The sequence below is a fragment of the Xenopus laevis genome, chromosome 7L (genome assembly GCF_017654675.1).
Source record: "Xenopus laevis strain J_2021 chromosome 7L, Xenopus_laevis_v10.1, whole genome shotgun sequence".
In the NCBI taxonomy this organism is placed as follows: Eukaryota; Metazoa; Chordata; class Amphibia; order Anura; family Pipidae; genus Xenopus; species Xenopus laevis.
Window position 1 is genome coordinate 1,636,704 of NC_054383.1, and position 16,469 is coordinate 1,653,172.

A 16,469-nucleotide genomic window follows, 5' to 3' on the forward strand; every position below is an offset into this window, starting at 1 on the left:
CCTTCTTCTTCTGAATCTTTCCAGCTTTCAAATGGGGGCCGCTGACCCCATCTAAAAAGCAAATGCTCTGTAAGGCTACAAATGTATTGTTATTGTTACTTTTTATTACTCATCTTTCCATTCAGTCATCTCCTATTCATATTTTAATCTCTTATTCAAATCAATGCATGGTTGCTAGGGGAATATGGACACTAGCAACCAGACGGCTGAAATTGCAAACTGGAGAGCTGCTAAATCAAAAGCTAAATAAGTCAAAAACAACAAATAATAAAAAATGAAAACCAAATACAAATTGTCTCGAAAATCACTCTCTACATCATATTAACGGTTAATTTAAAGCTGAACAACCCCATTAACAGAAAGGTACCATGAAGTGGGGTCTGGCACAACATATTGGCCCAGGGCGGCACATGCAGCCGTATCTACTTAAATGATATACATTTCATGGCAAGGAAGGAAAGGAAATAATAATTGTGTTACTAGCAGTCACTGGGGATGAGACAAGCCTAGTGAATACAATATTTCAATACAAATATGTACTTGTGAGACCCTACAGTATGGGATATTCCATGCACACAGTGGATATACAGTATAACAGTGGATTGTATTCATTCTACAGATCACCACCTGCCCATGCCTGCCATATGCAACTGGCCACAATTTATGGATTAGCATGTGCCTATTTTGGGTCAGGAGGTGCAGCCTTGTAACTTGATACCAACCAAAGGGTGCAGGTCTCAGTAATTTAGGATTGGGTATTGTGTCACACTCCCAAACACACAGGTGCAACTCCACCACAGACCTGGCTTCACACACTGTGGGGCTCATTTATCAACACCGGGCAAATTTGCCCATGGGCAGTAACCTATAGCAACCAGTGAGTGGTAGAACAATGAATGCAACAATTTGATTGGTTGCCATGAGTTACAGCCCGCAGGCAAATTTGCCCAGTGTTGATAAATGACCCCCTGTGGGTCATATCTGTCTCCAACTTTATAGATTTCTCTCCTAATCAAGAGAAATTTAAAGGGGCTGTTCACCTTTACATAAAGGGGCCCATTTACTTAGTTCGAGTGAAGGAACAGAATAAAAAAAACTTCGAATTTCGAATGGTTGTTTTTGGCTACTTCGACCATCAAATTGGCTACTTCGACCTTCGACTACAACTTCGAATCGAACGATTCAAACTAAAAATCGTTCGACTATTCGATAGTCGAAGTACTGTCTCTTTAAAAAAACTTCGACCCCCTAGTTCGCCGCCTAAAACCTACCGAAGTCAATGATAGCCTATGGGGAAGATCCCCAAAGGCTTTGGAACAATTTTTAGGTCGATGAAAAACCGTTCGATCGATGGATTAAAATCCTTCGAAACGAACGATTCGAATGATTTTTCGTTTGATCAAACTCTTTGCGGTAAATCATTCGACGTCGATATTCGAAGTCAAAAGATTTCAATTCGGCAGTCGAATATCGAGGGTTAATTAACCCTTGATAGTCGACCAAAAGTAAATTTGCCCCTAACTGCTAGTATGATGTAGAGAGTGATATTCTGAGACAATTTGCAGTTGGTTTTAATTTTTTATTATTTGTGGTTTTTGACTTATTTAGTTTTTTATTCAGCAGCTCTCCAGATTGCAGTTTCAGCAGGCTGGTTGCTAGGGTCCATATTACCATAGCAACCATGCACTGATTTGAATAAGAGACTGGAAAAGGACTAGGAAATGTCTGAACAGAGATATGAGGAATAAAAAGTAGTAATAACAATAAGGGTCTGGCCACACAGGCAGATTCAGGGAGATTAGTCATCAGGCGTCAAATCTCCTCTTCTTCGCAGCGACTAATTTCCCCGATCTGCCTTGCACCGCCTAAAATTAAAATCGCCTGGGGGCAAGCACTTGGAGCACTTGGCGACTTTGGAAAATAAAGCGCTCCGAGTACCTGCCCCCAGGCGATTTTCATTTTAGCCAGCGGAAGGCAGATCGGGGAAATTAGTCGCCGCGAAGAAGAGGAGATTTGTCGCCTGCCGACTAATATCCCCGAATCTGCCTGTGTAGCCAGATCCTAAGGGTGAAGACACACAGAGCTACTAGTAGCAGCTACTTGTCACAGCTACAAAACAGACAATAGTGATAACTGCCTTTGATAATGTGTTTGGTAGAGGCAGTTCTGAGTACTGTGGCAGGGCATTTTTGGCATTTTGTAGCCACAAAAAGTAGCTGCTGTTAGTAGCCCTAGAGAGAGGCTGCAAAATGCCAAAAATACCCTGCCATAGACAAAACTGAGAACTGCCTCTGCTAAAACACATGTAGGGGTTTATTTATCAAAATCCAAATTTATCAAATTATTATTTTAAATAAACTCTGACCAAATATGCACGGGTTATTTCCAGTTATTTATCAATTTATAAGTTCCGGAAAAAAATAGTGAAAATCATCCTAAAATTTGAATCGTACGAATTTTTCAGATTTTGTACCCGATTTTTTGGATTTTTGCCCGAAAACCTTGAAATTTTTAGATTTTAGCACGAAAACCAGCGCAGATCAGGATCTCTTTGGGACTTCTCCCATTGACTTACCTATATACAACCTCAGCAGGTCTGAGATGTCAGATTTTACATCCTTGGGGTATAATAAATCAAGAAAAATGCAAGTTTTTTTTTAAAACTTCAGATTTTATAGTAAAAGTAGTTTGGTTTTAGATGGGGTCAGTGACCCCCATTTGAAAGCTACAAAGAGAAGAAAAAGGCAAATAATTTAAAAACTATAAAAAAATAATAATGAAGACACATTGAAAAGTTGCTTAGAATTAGACACAACTTTAAAGTGAAGCATCCCTTTAAAACACTACAGATTTCCGTATACGATTTTTATTTTAGGGTATAGGCCTTCTGTATATAAAAAGGGGAGACTGGAACAAACTGTACCCAGAATATATGGCCCTGCAGGAGGGGCACAACAGCCTTAACAAAGAATAACATTATATGGTGCTTTATTTAGTGGATTTGATTCTGCATGTAGAAGATTCACAGTTAATAATAATAATAATAATAATAATAATGGATTTTTGTGAGTAATAAGCATGACTTCTCCAAAGTATTTCTTACTGTAACCAGCGAGAGGATGAGGCAAAGTGGGGCCCATTGTGTGTCTGAAATTCTCACTGGGAAACAACATGTTGCAGAGTAGCCCTGGTACAAGTCTACTTCTCCTCCTCATCATCATCATCATCATCACTATCCTCTGGTTTCTTGTGCCAGTCACATTATATCTTAATAAAGGGATGTTGTTGTTCATAGGACATTGCCAATAGTATTTCTATTAAACACAGTGAGGGATTGACGAGTGCAGGTCCCCCTCTAGGAGTCAAGTAGAACACACAAGTCAAGTTCAGGGATTAGACATAAAATTCAGAGAGAAGGGAATGGGTTTATTATCACAAAATGTACTTTCACTTTCACGGCTTGTGTCCATGTGATGCAGTTCAAATCACTGCAGAGAAGCCAAGATCTCCGAACAGCACAGACTTCTCCTTGGAATGTTATGAGGAGCCCATAAAATCATCAGCTACAGCAAGAGAAGACAACCTGCTGATTTCCAGATGTGACCGGACAAGAACTCTCAGCATGTCCCCCCAAATCAACACCGCTTGTGCCCCCAGTTCACATACTCACACTACCCACACCTTCTGCCTTTCATCAGCAAATGGTATTCCTAGCAAGAAAACTGATTTCAAAGGGTCACTAAACCTTCCTTTCTGTCTGTTTCCCTTTGTATTTCAGTAATTCTGATATTACATATGTAATTTCATTTCATTCCACATTTTCCTGCTGAATTGTGCTTAGTACAGGGGATACCTATGCTGCCATAGTTTTATGGGATCTCTTTGTACAGACTATGAGCAAACTTAGGGGCTGTTCCTGCTGAATTGTGCTTAGTACAGGGAATACCTATGCTGCCATAGTTTTATGGGATCTCTCTGTACAGACTATGAGCAAACTTAGGGACTGTTCCTGCTGAATTGTGCTTAGTACAGGGAATACCTATGCTGCCATAGTTTTATGGGATCTCTCTGTACAGACTATGAGCAAATTTAAGGTGGCCATACACGGGCCGATAAAAGCTGCCGACAGACCGAGTCAGCAGCTTATTGGCCCGTGTGTGGGGGCCCCCGACGGGCTTCCCTGATCGAGATCTGTCCGAAAGTCGGCCAGATCTCGATCGGATGGGGTTAAAAATCCCGTCGGATCGCGGCCGCATCTGTTCGTTGATGCGGTCCCGCGATCCGACCGCCCGTTTGCGAACGTGAAGGATCCGATCGTTGGGCCCTAGGGCCCACGATCGGATCAGCCCGATATTGCCCACCTCAAGGTGGGCATATCGGAGGGAGATCCGCTCGTTTGGCGACATCACCAAACGAGCGGATCTATCCGTGTATGGCCACCTTTAGGGACTGTTCCTGCTGAATTGTGCTTAGTACAGGGGAATACCTATGCTGCCATAGTTTTATGGGATCTCTCTGTACAGACTATGAGCAAACTTAGGGACGGTTCCTGCTGAATTGTGCTTAGTACAGGGAATACCTAAGCTGCCATAGTTTTATGGGATCTCTATTTCAAGCCCATTCCCTGATGCTCTCAGTAATTCCTTATATCTTTTTGTTAGGTAATTGTAACAATACAGCTGGTTTATGTCACATGAAGCAATACACAGTTTAGTGCAGAACCTTAACTGCTATAATAGCTCATTTACTACAAGTGGGACAAACAATTAAGATTTTATTTTTAACTTATCTGGTCCCAGATTTGAAATCTAAGTTGATACGTTTTTCAACTCTACTGATCAGGCTCCCTGAGCTTTAATAAAGTCGCTTGTTACAGTTGATACATTGGCTTGTGCAATTCCTCTGATGTTACTGTGAAATGTATCGGCAAATTGGAACGATCTGAAGCGTTTGTAGCGGCTATTAGCTCACATCACAGAGAAGACAATTAAAAGCCTCTACATGACGACATTGAATATTTGTATTTACTGACATTACAAAATAGACGTGGGACGGCTCAGACTCCTCCTGAACATTTTGTCATAGGCAACAACAAAAGTGTATTTATTCCCACTAAATACTATCAACAAAATAACAGAATTCTTTAACATCATTACTGGACCCACAATAAGCCTGACAATTGCCCCCAGTACTACCAGCCTGGACACTAAATATGATGCCTGAAGCCGGGGGTTATTAATAGGAAAGGAAGCTGAAGGGTGTTATTTTTTACAAAAAAAGGACAAGCCTAAGTGTAAGGTTTCTCGTACATCAGGGCTTTACAGTAAGAGAATGTCAGGTATGTTCCACTCACCAATCAGCTCCCTAAAACAGCAAAAATGACAGATGGGAGCGGCTCCTGAACCATCAGTGAAATCTAATATGGAATCAGCCGGCTTTTCTTACTGCTGCTTTATACAAATAACCTGACGTCTGCCTACAAGAGGGGATGTGTTTCCTAAGGGGGGGCAAACACCCCAAAACTTCGATCTTTTCCCACACACTATTAACTGCAGCATTATGGGCCCCAGTTCACCACAAATCACCTTTTACGCCTCCTTTAACACAATTTGCAGTTGGTCTTCAGCGTTTTATCATTTGAAGCTGGTTATAAGGAGAACGTCCTCTTTAGGGGGACCAGACTAAGGGGGTTATTTACTAATACTCGCATTTATCTTTTTTATTAAAACAAAGTTGACCTAACTCCCATCCACCAAATTCATTTATTTATCAAAAATCTGTTTGAATAAGTTGGTGCGAAAAATTGTTGCAAAAAGTCATGCGTCAATCTGCAAATTTTTATAGAATTGGCACTCAACTTTATCGAATTGTCGCCGTGCCAACTCATATTTATCGGATCACATTGTCAAGAAACATCTCCAGGGACATCTGCCATTGACTTGTATGTGACCTCAACAGGTTTTTTGCTGGAGTATTTTCGGATTCGGATTTTCAGCAGCGTTGGGGTATTATAAATCTGTAAAAGTTCAAGGTTTTTTTTTTCTCTTAAAATTTGTTTCCCCCTTTAAAAACATGACCAGAAAAATTGGAGTTTTAATAAATAGGCCCCTAAGTTGGCCGCTATCCAAATCAAATGCGCCAATTGGCAGATGGCATTGACCTGATCCAATGGCTAAAATAAAAATACTGAGAGGGGCTGGAGAGGGGGAAATTTAGGCAAAATGTTTTTAATTTGCCTAAAGTTCTGAGGCATGAATCAGCATGAATCCAGCAATCCTCATTGTGGCTAATGGTGTTTAGACAGGAGGCAGAACACCAAAAACACTGCCCTAAAAATGATTTTATTTAATTTATAGGAGCTGCTGTAAATGTCATAGGCTGCAGGTGATTACAGTATATCTTAGACGTGAAATAACAAAGACTTGTATAAACACCTTCCTTTACAGACTAATCGGATACATTTCTCACCCTCAATGTAATAACAGGAACACGTCTTATTGAAATGCAAATGATAAACAAGTGCCAATTGCTCCCAGTGGTGCAAATCAAAGAGCTCCCATCCCACAATGCACCCACCTTGCCCCACTTCCTCCCCAAACAGACGGAGCTTCACACTTACAATAAAACAGAGGAAGTCCAGTTCAGTTGTTAAATAAACAAGCTCACTACAAACTGGCCATTGCTCAATATTAAAATATTTTCCAGCCATTACAAAAGCAGCTCTAGGTTCCACATTGCTCCCTGTCACTGCTCCATCATCCCTGTCTTATTCTCATTAGGAACTGCACATCTGCCCTGTATATATATGACCCTGTGGCTCCAACACTAACTAACTAACTAACTAACTAACTAACACTGAGGGCTCTATTAGTCTGTCAACGGCACCACTTAGTGGATATGTTGTGTACACACACGTAGGCACTGAGTGCAAGTCCCTTGCTTAATAACCTTCATGGGCAAATATTTAATATTTTAGTCATTTGTCTTTGTAAATAAGGCTCTTGTTTTTTAGTTCAGGCCTTTGCATTTAACATTATTTTGATATTCCCCACTACGTAACTAGGAGGGCCCCATGAGGGTGCGGGCCCCCTATGCCTCTGGTAATTACGACCCTGTTTCCTAGATCTAATCTTCCCCTTATACAAACATGAAGTGTCCCCCAAATACACCCTTGCCCCATGTAAGATATAAAACCGCAATGAACATTGCTGGCAAAAATTTGTAGTACAGGTATGGGACCTGTTATCCAGAATGCTCAGGACCTGGGGTTTTCCGGATAATTTCCGTAATTTGGGTCTTCCTGCCTTAAGTCTACTAGAAATTCATTTAAACATGAAATAAAGCCAATAGGCTGGTTTTGCTTCCAATAAGGATTAATTATATCTTAGTTGGGATCAAGTACAAGCGACTGTTTTATTATTAAAGGATAAAATGGAGTCTATTGGAGACAGCTTTCTGGATATCGGGTTTCCGGATAAGAGATCCTATACCTGTAATTCAATAATCCCCTTTAAATAATGTTTAAGGGTAAATAAGGTAATTAATGGTCTGTATAAGGGCCCGTACACACACTGCCATTTCTTTATTTGTCTGAAAATGCATGCTGAGCGCATACTAATGCATATATAGGTAAGGGACCTGTTATCCAGAATGCTTGGGACCTGGGCTTCTCCGAATAATGGATCTTTCCGTAGTTTGGATCTTCCTACATTAAGTCTACTAGAAAACCAAATAGTCTGGTTTTGTCTCCAATAAGGATTAATTATATCTTAGTTGGGATCAAGTAAAAGCGACTGTTTTATTATTAAACAGAAAAAGGAAATCATTTGTAAAAATTTGGATTATTTGAATAAAATGGAGTCTATGGGAGATGACCTTTCTGTAATTCAGAACTTTCTGGATAACAGGTTTCCAGATCAGGAAAACGTTCTACTGCATTGTGTTTCTATGTGTTTTTTCAAACAAACATAAGAGTTCCAAATGTAACCCTCTCTTCAACTGTCTTTTCAGCACACGTGAACGCAAGAAAATGCAGCAGGTTACATCGAACAAAACACAAATAAACGTACAGTAAATGCCATAAAGTGCAACCTTGAATGCTTATCAGTACAAGCAGGCAGAATATAATGGAATCAATTGGCTGTTTAGATGTGCTCAAACTTGCGTCTCAAACATATAATAATAATAATAATAATAATAATAAATAACCATGTGTTAGAGCCCCTAACAAGGTAAATCAGGAAAGGCTTGACTTTATCTGAGCAAGCTGAGCAAGCAAATGAGACAATCAAATATACCAAGGGAATTAACTACTTTGAGGAGAGAAGAATTGTCCAGCAGCAGAACATGGTATAACACTTGCAGTAAAACAGTTTGAATAGCAGGGGGCGCTCTTTCATTGAAGCCAGTGGATGGTTATGTTGCTAGAACAGTCACAGCTAGTGCCCACTATAGGAATAAGGAGAAATACACAGATACACAAGTCTCTCTGGCAAAATAAACAATCCCAGTGTATTATACTGAGCATTTCTATGGTAAAGAAGGGAACCTTTAGCCAACATCTTCCTTATTTTCCCTTTATATATCTGTCTCCTGAATACCACAGCTCAGGATATATTAGTGACATTAACTGATTATAAACACAAAGGGGAATGCGCAAAAAGTGGAATATATGAATCTCACAAAATTCACAAAAATCCTTAGTCTATTTTGTGAATATGGCGGTTTTGTAAAATAAATTGTTGTTCCTGAACACCACTTCAGTGAATTTGCAGTATCAATCTGTAGTGCAAGTTGGTGTAAGTTATGTGTGTGTGTCTAGAGATATATACATGATCAATATACAGATAGATAGATAGATAGATAGATAGATAGATAGACAGATATATAGATAGAAAGATAGATGATAAATAGATAGATAGATAGATAGATAGATAATAGATAGATAGATAGATAGATAGATAGATAGATAGATAGATAGATAGATAGATAGATAGATGATAAAAATACAGATAGATAGATAGATATATGATAAATAGATAGATAGATATATGATAAATAGATAGATAGATAGATAGATAGATAGATAGATAGATAGATAGATAGATAGATAGAAAGATAGATGATAAATAGATAGATAGATAGATGATAAAAATACAGATAGATAGATAGATATATGATAAATAGATAGATAGATAAATATATGATAAATAGATAGATAGATAGAAAGATAGATGATAAATAGATAGATAGATGATAAAAATACAGATAGATAGAAAGATATATGATAAATAGATAGATAGATAGATAGATAGATAGATAGATAGATAGAAAGATAGATGATAAATAGATAGATAGATAGATGATAAAAATACAGATAGATAGATAGATATATGATAAATAGATAGATAGATAGATGATAGATAGATAGATAGATAGATGATAAATAGATAGATAGATAGATAGATAGATAGATAGATAGATAGAACGATAGATGATAGATAGATAGATAGATAGATAGATAGATAGATAGATAGATAGATAGACAGATATATAGATAGAAAGATAGATGATAAATAGATAGATAGATAGATAGATAGATAGATGATAGATAGATAGATGATAAATAGATAGATAGATAGATGATAAAAATACAGATAGATAGATAGATATATGATAAATAGATAGATAGATATATGATAAATAGATAGATAGATAGATAGATAGATAGATAGATAGAAAGATAGATGATAAATAGATAGATAGATAGATGATAAAAATACAGATAGATAGATAGATATATGATAAATAGATAGATAGATAGATAGATAGATAGATGATAAATAGATAGATAGATAGATAGATAGATAGATAGATAGATAGATGATAAATAGATAGATAGATAGATGATAAATAGATAGATAGATAGATGATAAAAATACAGATAGATAGATAGATATATGATAAATAGATAGATAGATATATGATAAATAGATAGATAGATATATAGAAAGATAGATGATAAATAGATAGATAGATGATAAAAATACAGATAGATAGATAGATATATGATAAATAGATAGATAGATAGATAGATAGATAGATAGATAGATGATAAATAGATAGATAGATAGATAGATAGATAGATAGATAGATATATGATAAATAGATAGATAGATAGATGATAAAAATACAGATAGATAGATAGATATATGATAAATAGATAGATAGATATATGATAAATAGATAGATAGATAGATAGATAGATAGATAGATGACAGATAGATAGATAGATAGATAGATAGATAGATGTGTGTGTGTGTGTGACTATATTTGTGTATATTGATCATTTTAAGTCTAATGAAATGGGTTGGGTGAATGAGCCATGGACAGAACCAACAATATTAAAACAAGTCCCAAGAAGACAAAAGAAATGACCGGGTCCCATGGACTTTACCTGTAGGAAGCAGTTTCGGGGATCACACGTGACACCATAGCCTCGCTGGTTAGACCGTGGGCAGGTAGAACCTGGGGATCATTCTCACATGTGTGACTGTGTCTCTAGCCCAGGAAGCAATGAATCTCATCTCCCTCCCCAAACACTTCAACCACCTCCCAAAAACACTCCTTTATCTCACACCACTTTCAGGGACGGCAGCTGTTTGGTCTCCTGCTCTTCCCTTTGTTTTCATTTCCTTCTCTCTAAAATCTTCACTGGACAAATCCCATTGACATCTCCTTTATTTCTCTTGGGCTAAAGTTGAATTGTGCAGCACAGCAGGAGTGGGGATTGGGGTACAGCTACAATTCAACATGTGGATTATTTGCCACTGGTGTTTATGGCACAGTCCCAGTGCAAAAGAGTTGGTTGTTGTATACAGTAATGTGCAGTTTAGTGTTTGTGCTGCATTGGGGAAAGTAACAAAATATACACACTATAAGTAGGGGGTTGGATGGTGTTTAGCAAGTGAGGGAATACAGGGATATGGGAGAGAGCTCATAGTACAAGTTGATCCAGGAATTTTGGAGTCAGGAAGGAATTTTTCCCCCTCTGAGGCAAATTGGAGAGACTTCAGATGGGTTTTCACCTTCCTCTGGATGAACTGGCAGTTAGGCAGGTTATATATAGACTTAAGGTTGAACTTGATGGAAGTATTTCTTTTGTCATCCTGATTTACCAATTTAATATGTTAATGCGTATAAATACCTTCCTTACACTTTAGCCAGGCACTTGTAGTTTATAAAATAGTGGCCACAATCCCTCATGTACAACTTCCCTGAATTGGAGCATAGGTGGTGCCCATAGGTGCAAGCCAATTTGGAAAAACCGCACACCTCACAAACCCCAGCAGAGTTACCTGGTGCTCAGTGATGGGGGAATCGGCAGCCACCCAGTCAAGGTACGTTGTGTGCCGGTGATCCTTGTACGCCCATAGGTGCTAACCCTTCAGAATGGAGTGCAAGGACATATGCAAGGAATTTTTGGGTGTGACATGTTGCCGTGCCCCTACTTTGTGTATCACTTAAAAGCTACATAGTATCAGTGGTCTCAAGAAGCAGAACAGCCTTGTACTCAAATAAAGTATAGCGCTGACTCTGCACCTTGTGGTGTATCTCTGTGCTCCTGTGTGCAAAGTGCAGCTCTAGGTACAAGTGCTCAGTGTCCATGGATCTGTAAATGGGGCCTAAAGTCTCTTGCAAAAATATGTCCCTTTTTGTCTCGAGTCATCAACAGATCCATTAGCACGTGGCACAGGGGAAGAGGCAAAACCCCCTTATGTGCCATTGTACTTATAGCAAGGAAAAGTGGGAATTTGCTAAAAAGTCTGATGTCTCTGCTCTGAGCTTGTTGTTTCCCCTTTAACAGGTGCTCCGATCGGCCACAACACTGGCCACTAATATACTCAACTCGACACCCATTGATCTGTCATAACAAATCTGCAGAAAGGCTCTGAACTAATTCCAGATTTCAACACACATTTTTCCTCAAGCGTCGGCTGTGACCGATGGTATCGTGTTCATCTCGTGTTCATCTCGTGTGATCTGTGCCTGGCAGCAGCCCGTAGGGATGAGAGGGGCAGCGACCCAGGGAGGATTCAGGGGTGCTCAAAGGATCACCACTAAAACTCATATAAAATATATGGATGTATAGTAGGAGGAAGTGAGATTCTAATCAACTTCCCAACATACATTGGTAACACATTATCACTGCAGTCATATTGATGTGTAACTGTAACACAAAATGTGTCTGTCTGTCCCGTTCCGACTCTCTATACAATGTAGCAGCTCTGCTTCAGCCAAGACTCCATTTCCCACAATGCCCTGCAGGCTACACCTGACTTTGTTTCAATAGTCAGAACCAGCAGTGGAGAAAGTGGACAGGCTTAGCAAAATGCCAAAAGAAAGTGGAAAGTTGTGTGTGTTCCTACTTCTTTATTTCCAAGCCAATTATTTCCAACCTGTGTCATAAATTAGGGGATTGTGCCGTGGGGGGTTGTCCTGGTTTTAGGGGGCCCCAGCTTAAAAGTCAAATAGCCGCTGAACAGCGCGAGCACACTAGTATCAATAATAGCTTGATGATTCTCCCCAAAACTGTATTTAAATGGGTGGGTCACCTTTGAGCTGTTGGCCAATTTGAAGCAACTTTTTAGTTGGTCTTCATTTTTTCATTTTTTATAGTTTTTTAATTATTTGCCTACTTCTTCTGACTCTTTCCAGCTTGCAAATGGGGGTCACTGACCCCATCTAAAAACAAATGCACCGTAAGGCTACAAATGTATTGTTATTGTTACTTTTTATTACTCATCTTTTTATTCAGGCCTCTCCTATTTTATATTCCAGTCTCGATTATTCAAACCAGTGCTTGGTTGCTCGGGGAATGTGGACCCTAGCAACCAGATTGATGAAATTGCAAACTGGAGAGCTGCTGAATAAAAAGCTAAATAAGTCAAAAACCCCAAATAATAAAAAATAAAAAACAATTGCAAATTGTCTCAGAATATCTCTCTCTACATCATACTAACAGTTAATTTAAAGGTGAACAACCTCTTTAAGCTCTGACCATTCCCAACATTCTTTAGATATCAAAGTGTTAAACACTGACATTACCAAATTCCTCACCTCTGCCAACACAATATGGCGGCGGGGGGGGAGGGGATTATAAAACAAGCATATTTTTGTATAGTGAAATTCAAGCTTTTGGCATGAGTAAGAAGTAAGCACCCAGATTTGTACATTTCGCACGTCTTCAGTTGGAGCGAGGAGTAAAAGGCAGTGTTTGCTATGAAAGGAACACCGCAGCGCTTACACCAAATATCTCTGCCTTTCCTTCCAAGTCACACACAAGTGTAAGCTGCCCCCCACATGTCGGGACAATATTGGCCACTGGCACCGGGAAACAGCCCCTCGCTTTATATTCTGCGTGACAACATGGGCACAGCTGGGAGCCAAATCCACTGGTCCTAATCTACTGGAATTCCAGTCGGGCAGCGGGAGAGGGTTGTGGAAATTTGTGCAGCGTATACACCATAATTCAGCATTTACCTGCCATACAGATACAACTAACACTAGGACACTAGGGGAAATTATCAGATATACAGCCGTTACCTAAATAATATCTATTTGATTATGTGACTGTCAGATCCGATCTTGCACCCCTTCCTATCTGTTGGCTGATACCCACTCAATAAATTCTGATGGCTCAGTATTTATACTCCTGTAATACCAGATAAGAATAAATTATGGCATAATTATAGCCTGAAAAAAACTCAACAGTCATTATGGCAACTATATTTTGCTTATTGTCTATCTATCTATCTATCTATCTATCTATCTATCTATCTATCATCTATCAATCTGTCATCTGTCTATCATCTATCTATCTATAATCTATCTATAATGTATCTGTCATCTATCTTTCTATCTATCTATCTATCTATCTATCTATCTATCTATCTATCTGTCTGTCTCTCTGTCTATCATCTATTAATCTGTCATCTATCTGTCTGTCTATCTATCTATCTATCTATCTATCTATCTATCTATCTATCTATCTATCCATTATTCATCCATCTATCTATCCATGATCTATCTATCTATCTATCCATGATCTATCTATCTATCTATCTATCTATTTATTATCTATCTATCTATCAATCTATCATCTATCTATCTATCTATCTATCTATCTATCTATCTATCTATCTGTCTGATTGTCCGTCTGTCTGTCTCTGTCTGTCTCTATCTATCTATCTATCTATCTATCTATTTATTATCTATCTATCTATCTATCTATCTGTCATCTATCTATCCATGATTCATCCATCTATCTCTCCATGATCTATCTATCTATTTATTATCTATCTATCTATCTATCTATCTATCTATCTATCTATTTATCATCTATCTATCTATCTATCTATCTATCTATTTATTATCTATCTATCTATCTATCTGTCTGTCTGTCTGTCTGTCTGTCTGTCTATCTATCTATCTATTTATCCATGATCTATCTGTCATCTATATATCTGTCTATCCATGATCCATCCATCTATCGATTTGTCTGTCTATCTATCCATGATTCATCCATCTATCTATCCATGATATATCAATCTAATTATCTATCTATCTATCTATCTATCTATCTATCTATCTAGTTCTTCGGTTTGGCATTTTAGCTGCTGGCTGTTACTTAGGGTCACTGACCTTGGCAACCAGGCATTTCTCTTTCTGAATGACAGACAGAAACATAATCTAATAATCTTAATAATAAAACTAACCACATAATCAGCATTCTGGTTGCTGGGGACACTGATCCTACCAACCAGGTTGCATTTACATAGTGTCACATTGGAGAGAAGCACATTATAAAATACAAATCTAAGAAATTCTAAAAGTTTATTTAAAGGGGACTTTCTATCAGTAGATTTTATTATATTAACATTATTTTTATTCATGCCAGGGGCCATAAAAGATCCATGCATGTATATGTGTTATTAGTAGTGCTACACAGGAGCGACGGGGCTCTATAAATGGGACACGTTATCAGAGGAGAAAAGGAATGAATGATGGCGACATTCTGGATGCGCTGGGGACAGTGAAAAGTCTTAGAAAAGCGAATTGAGCCTGTGAATTCCCCTTCATCTGTGACCTTTCCCATCCACTGAATGACAAGGTGCTGCCCGGGGCACGGATTCTCCTATTAATAGCAACAAGAAACCAAAGCAGATTGTGTTCAGTCTCTCACATTGCTTGTCAGAAATCCCCACAACCATGGAACTCGCCTTGCCAGTAATTGTGGCGCCTTTGTGTGTTGTATGGGCACAGTCATAGAGTAATGGGGTGGCGAGTGTTAGTGGTCAGAACCACCAGTACACTTTGTACAGTAGTCCAACATGGTGCGTCCGTACATCAACATTTAGTATAGACCAGGGGTGTCCAACCTTTCCCTGGGCCACATTGGAAAAAGAAAAATTGTCTGGGGCCACACACGAAATCCACAAACACTTTTGATTTGTAAAAGTAAAGAAAATACACAGAAAAGAACTACAATACCAGTTGCATAACCAGATCAACCAGATTCGCTAACATATTTGTACATGACATTGAGGAATCCATATTCATGGAAGGGGAATATAGTAGCCATATTATAAAGTATTGGAAATTTGGTAATTTGGGAACGAACAGAAACTGACTTCCATAAAATGATAAAGATGGCTAACAAAAAACAATACCATTAAATTCACTAGTGAAATCTCAACCACGTCAATTCATTTTCTAGATGTAAATATCATAATAAGCAAATAACAACAGATTCCAAGCCTACGCTTAATTCAGATAGCTTTCATAATCCCAATATCATAAGAGCCAAAGGATCAATATATAAGGGCACGACGCATATTATCAAACACAGATTTGTTTCATTCCTCTACAGAAACCCTCACGAAGAAATTTGTAAACAGGGGCTACGAGAAAGAGAAATTAATACCAATTATGAAAGAGGTTACGGAGCTAGATCGACAAAAGTTGTTAAAACCCCAAAGAAAATGGAACCAGGATCCCGTTTGTATCTATATTTGGGAAACAAAGTAAAATTATAAGAAAAATGATCAAGTAGTACTGCCCGATGCTACAACAGAATACAAAATACGGGCACCGCTTCAAAACCCCTCCCATGTTCTGCTACACGTGAGGTCATACTTGAGGGATATCCTATGCCCCCCAGACAGTCAAATAAAAAAGACATGTTTTTAGGCAAGCTCAAGAAGGGCACCTTTGTGTGCTTAAAGAGGAAGGAAAGTGTAAAATAGAAAAAGTCTAGAAATGCTGTATTTTATACACTAAACATAAACATGAACAAACTGCACCACAAGCCTAATCAAACAAATGATTTATGTTTTCAAAGGGGGTCACCATCTTGTAACTTTGTTATACATCTTTGCAAGACCAAGACTGTGCACATGCTCAGTGTG

At 38.4% G+C, this 16,469-nt stretch overlaps 1 protein-coding gene across 2 annotated transcripts in view; it reads right to left on the reverse strand.

The window, feature by feature from the left end:
- The window catches only part of rbm20.L (RNA binding motif protein 20 L homeolog), a 127,997-nt gene that overhangs the window by 50,158 nt on the left and 61,370 nt on the right, over positions 1-16,469 (reverse strand). Inside the window, exon 1 of one of the 2 annotated variants that reach the window (XM_018224962.2) lies at positions 10,457-10,682. The exons of the other annotated variant lie outside the window; for it this stretch is intronic. Coding sequence (XP_018080451.1) covers positions 10,457-10,494 — 38 coding nt within the window. The 5' untranslated portion in view covers positions 10,495-10,682. Of the gene's footprint in view, positions 1-10,456; positions 10,683-16,469 lie in introns of those variants that run through there. 2 annotated transcript variants of the gene reach the window in all.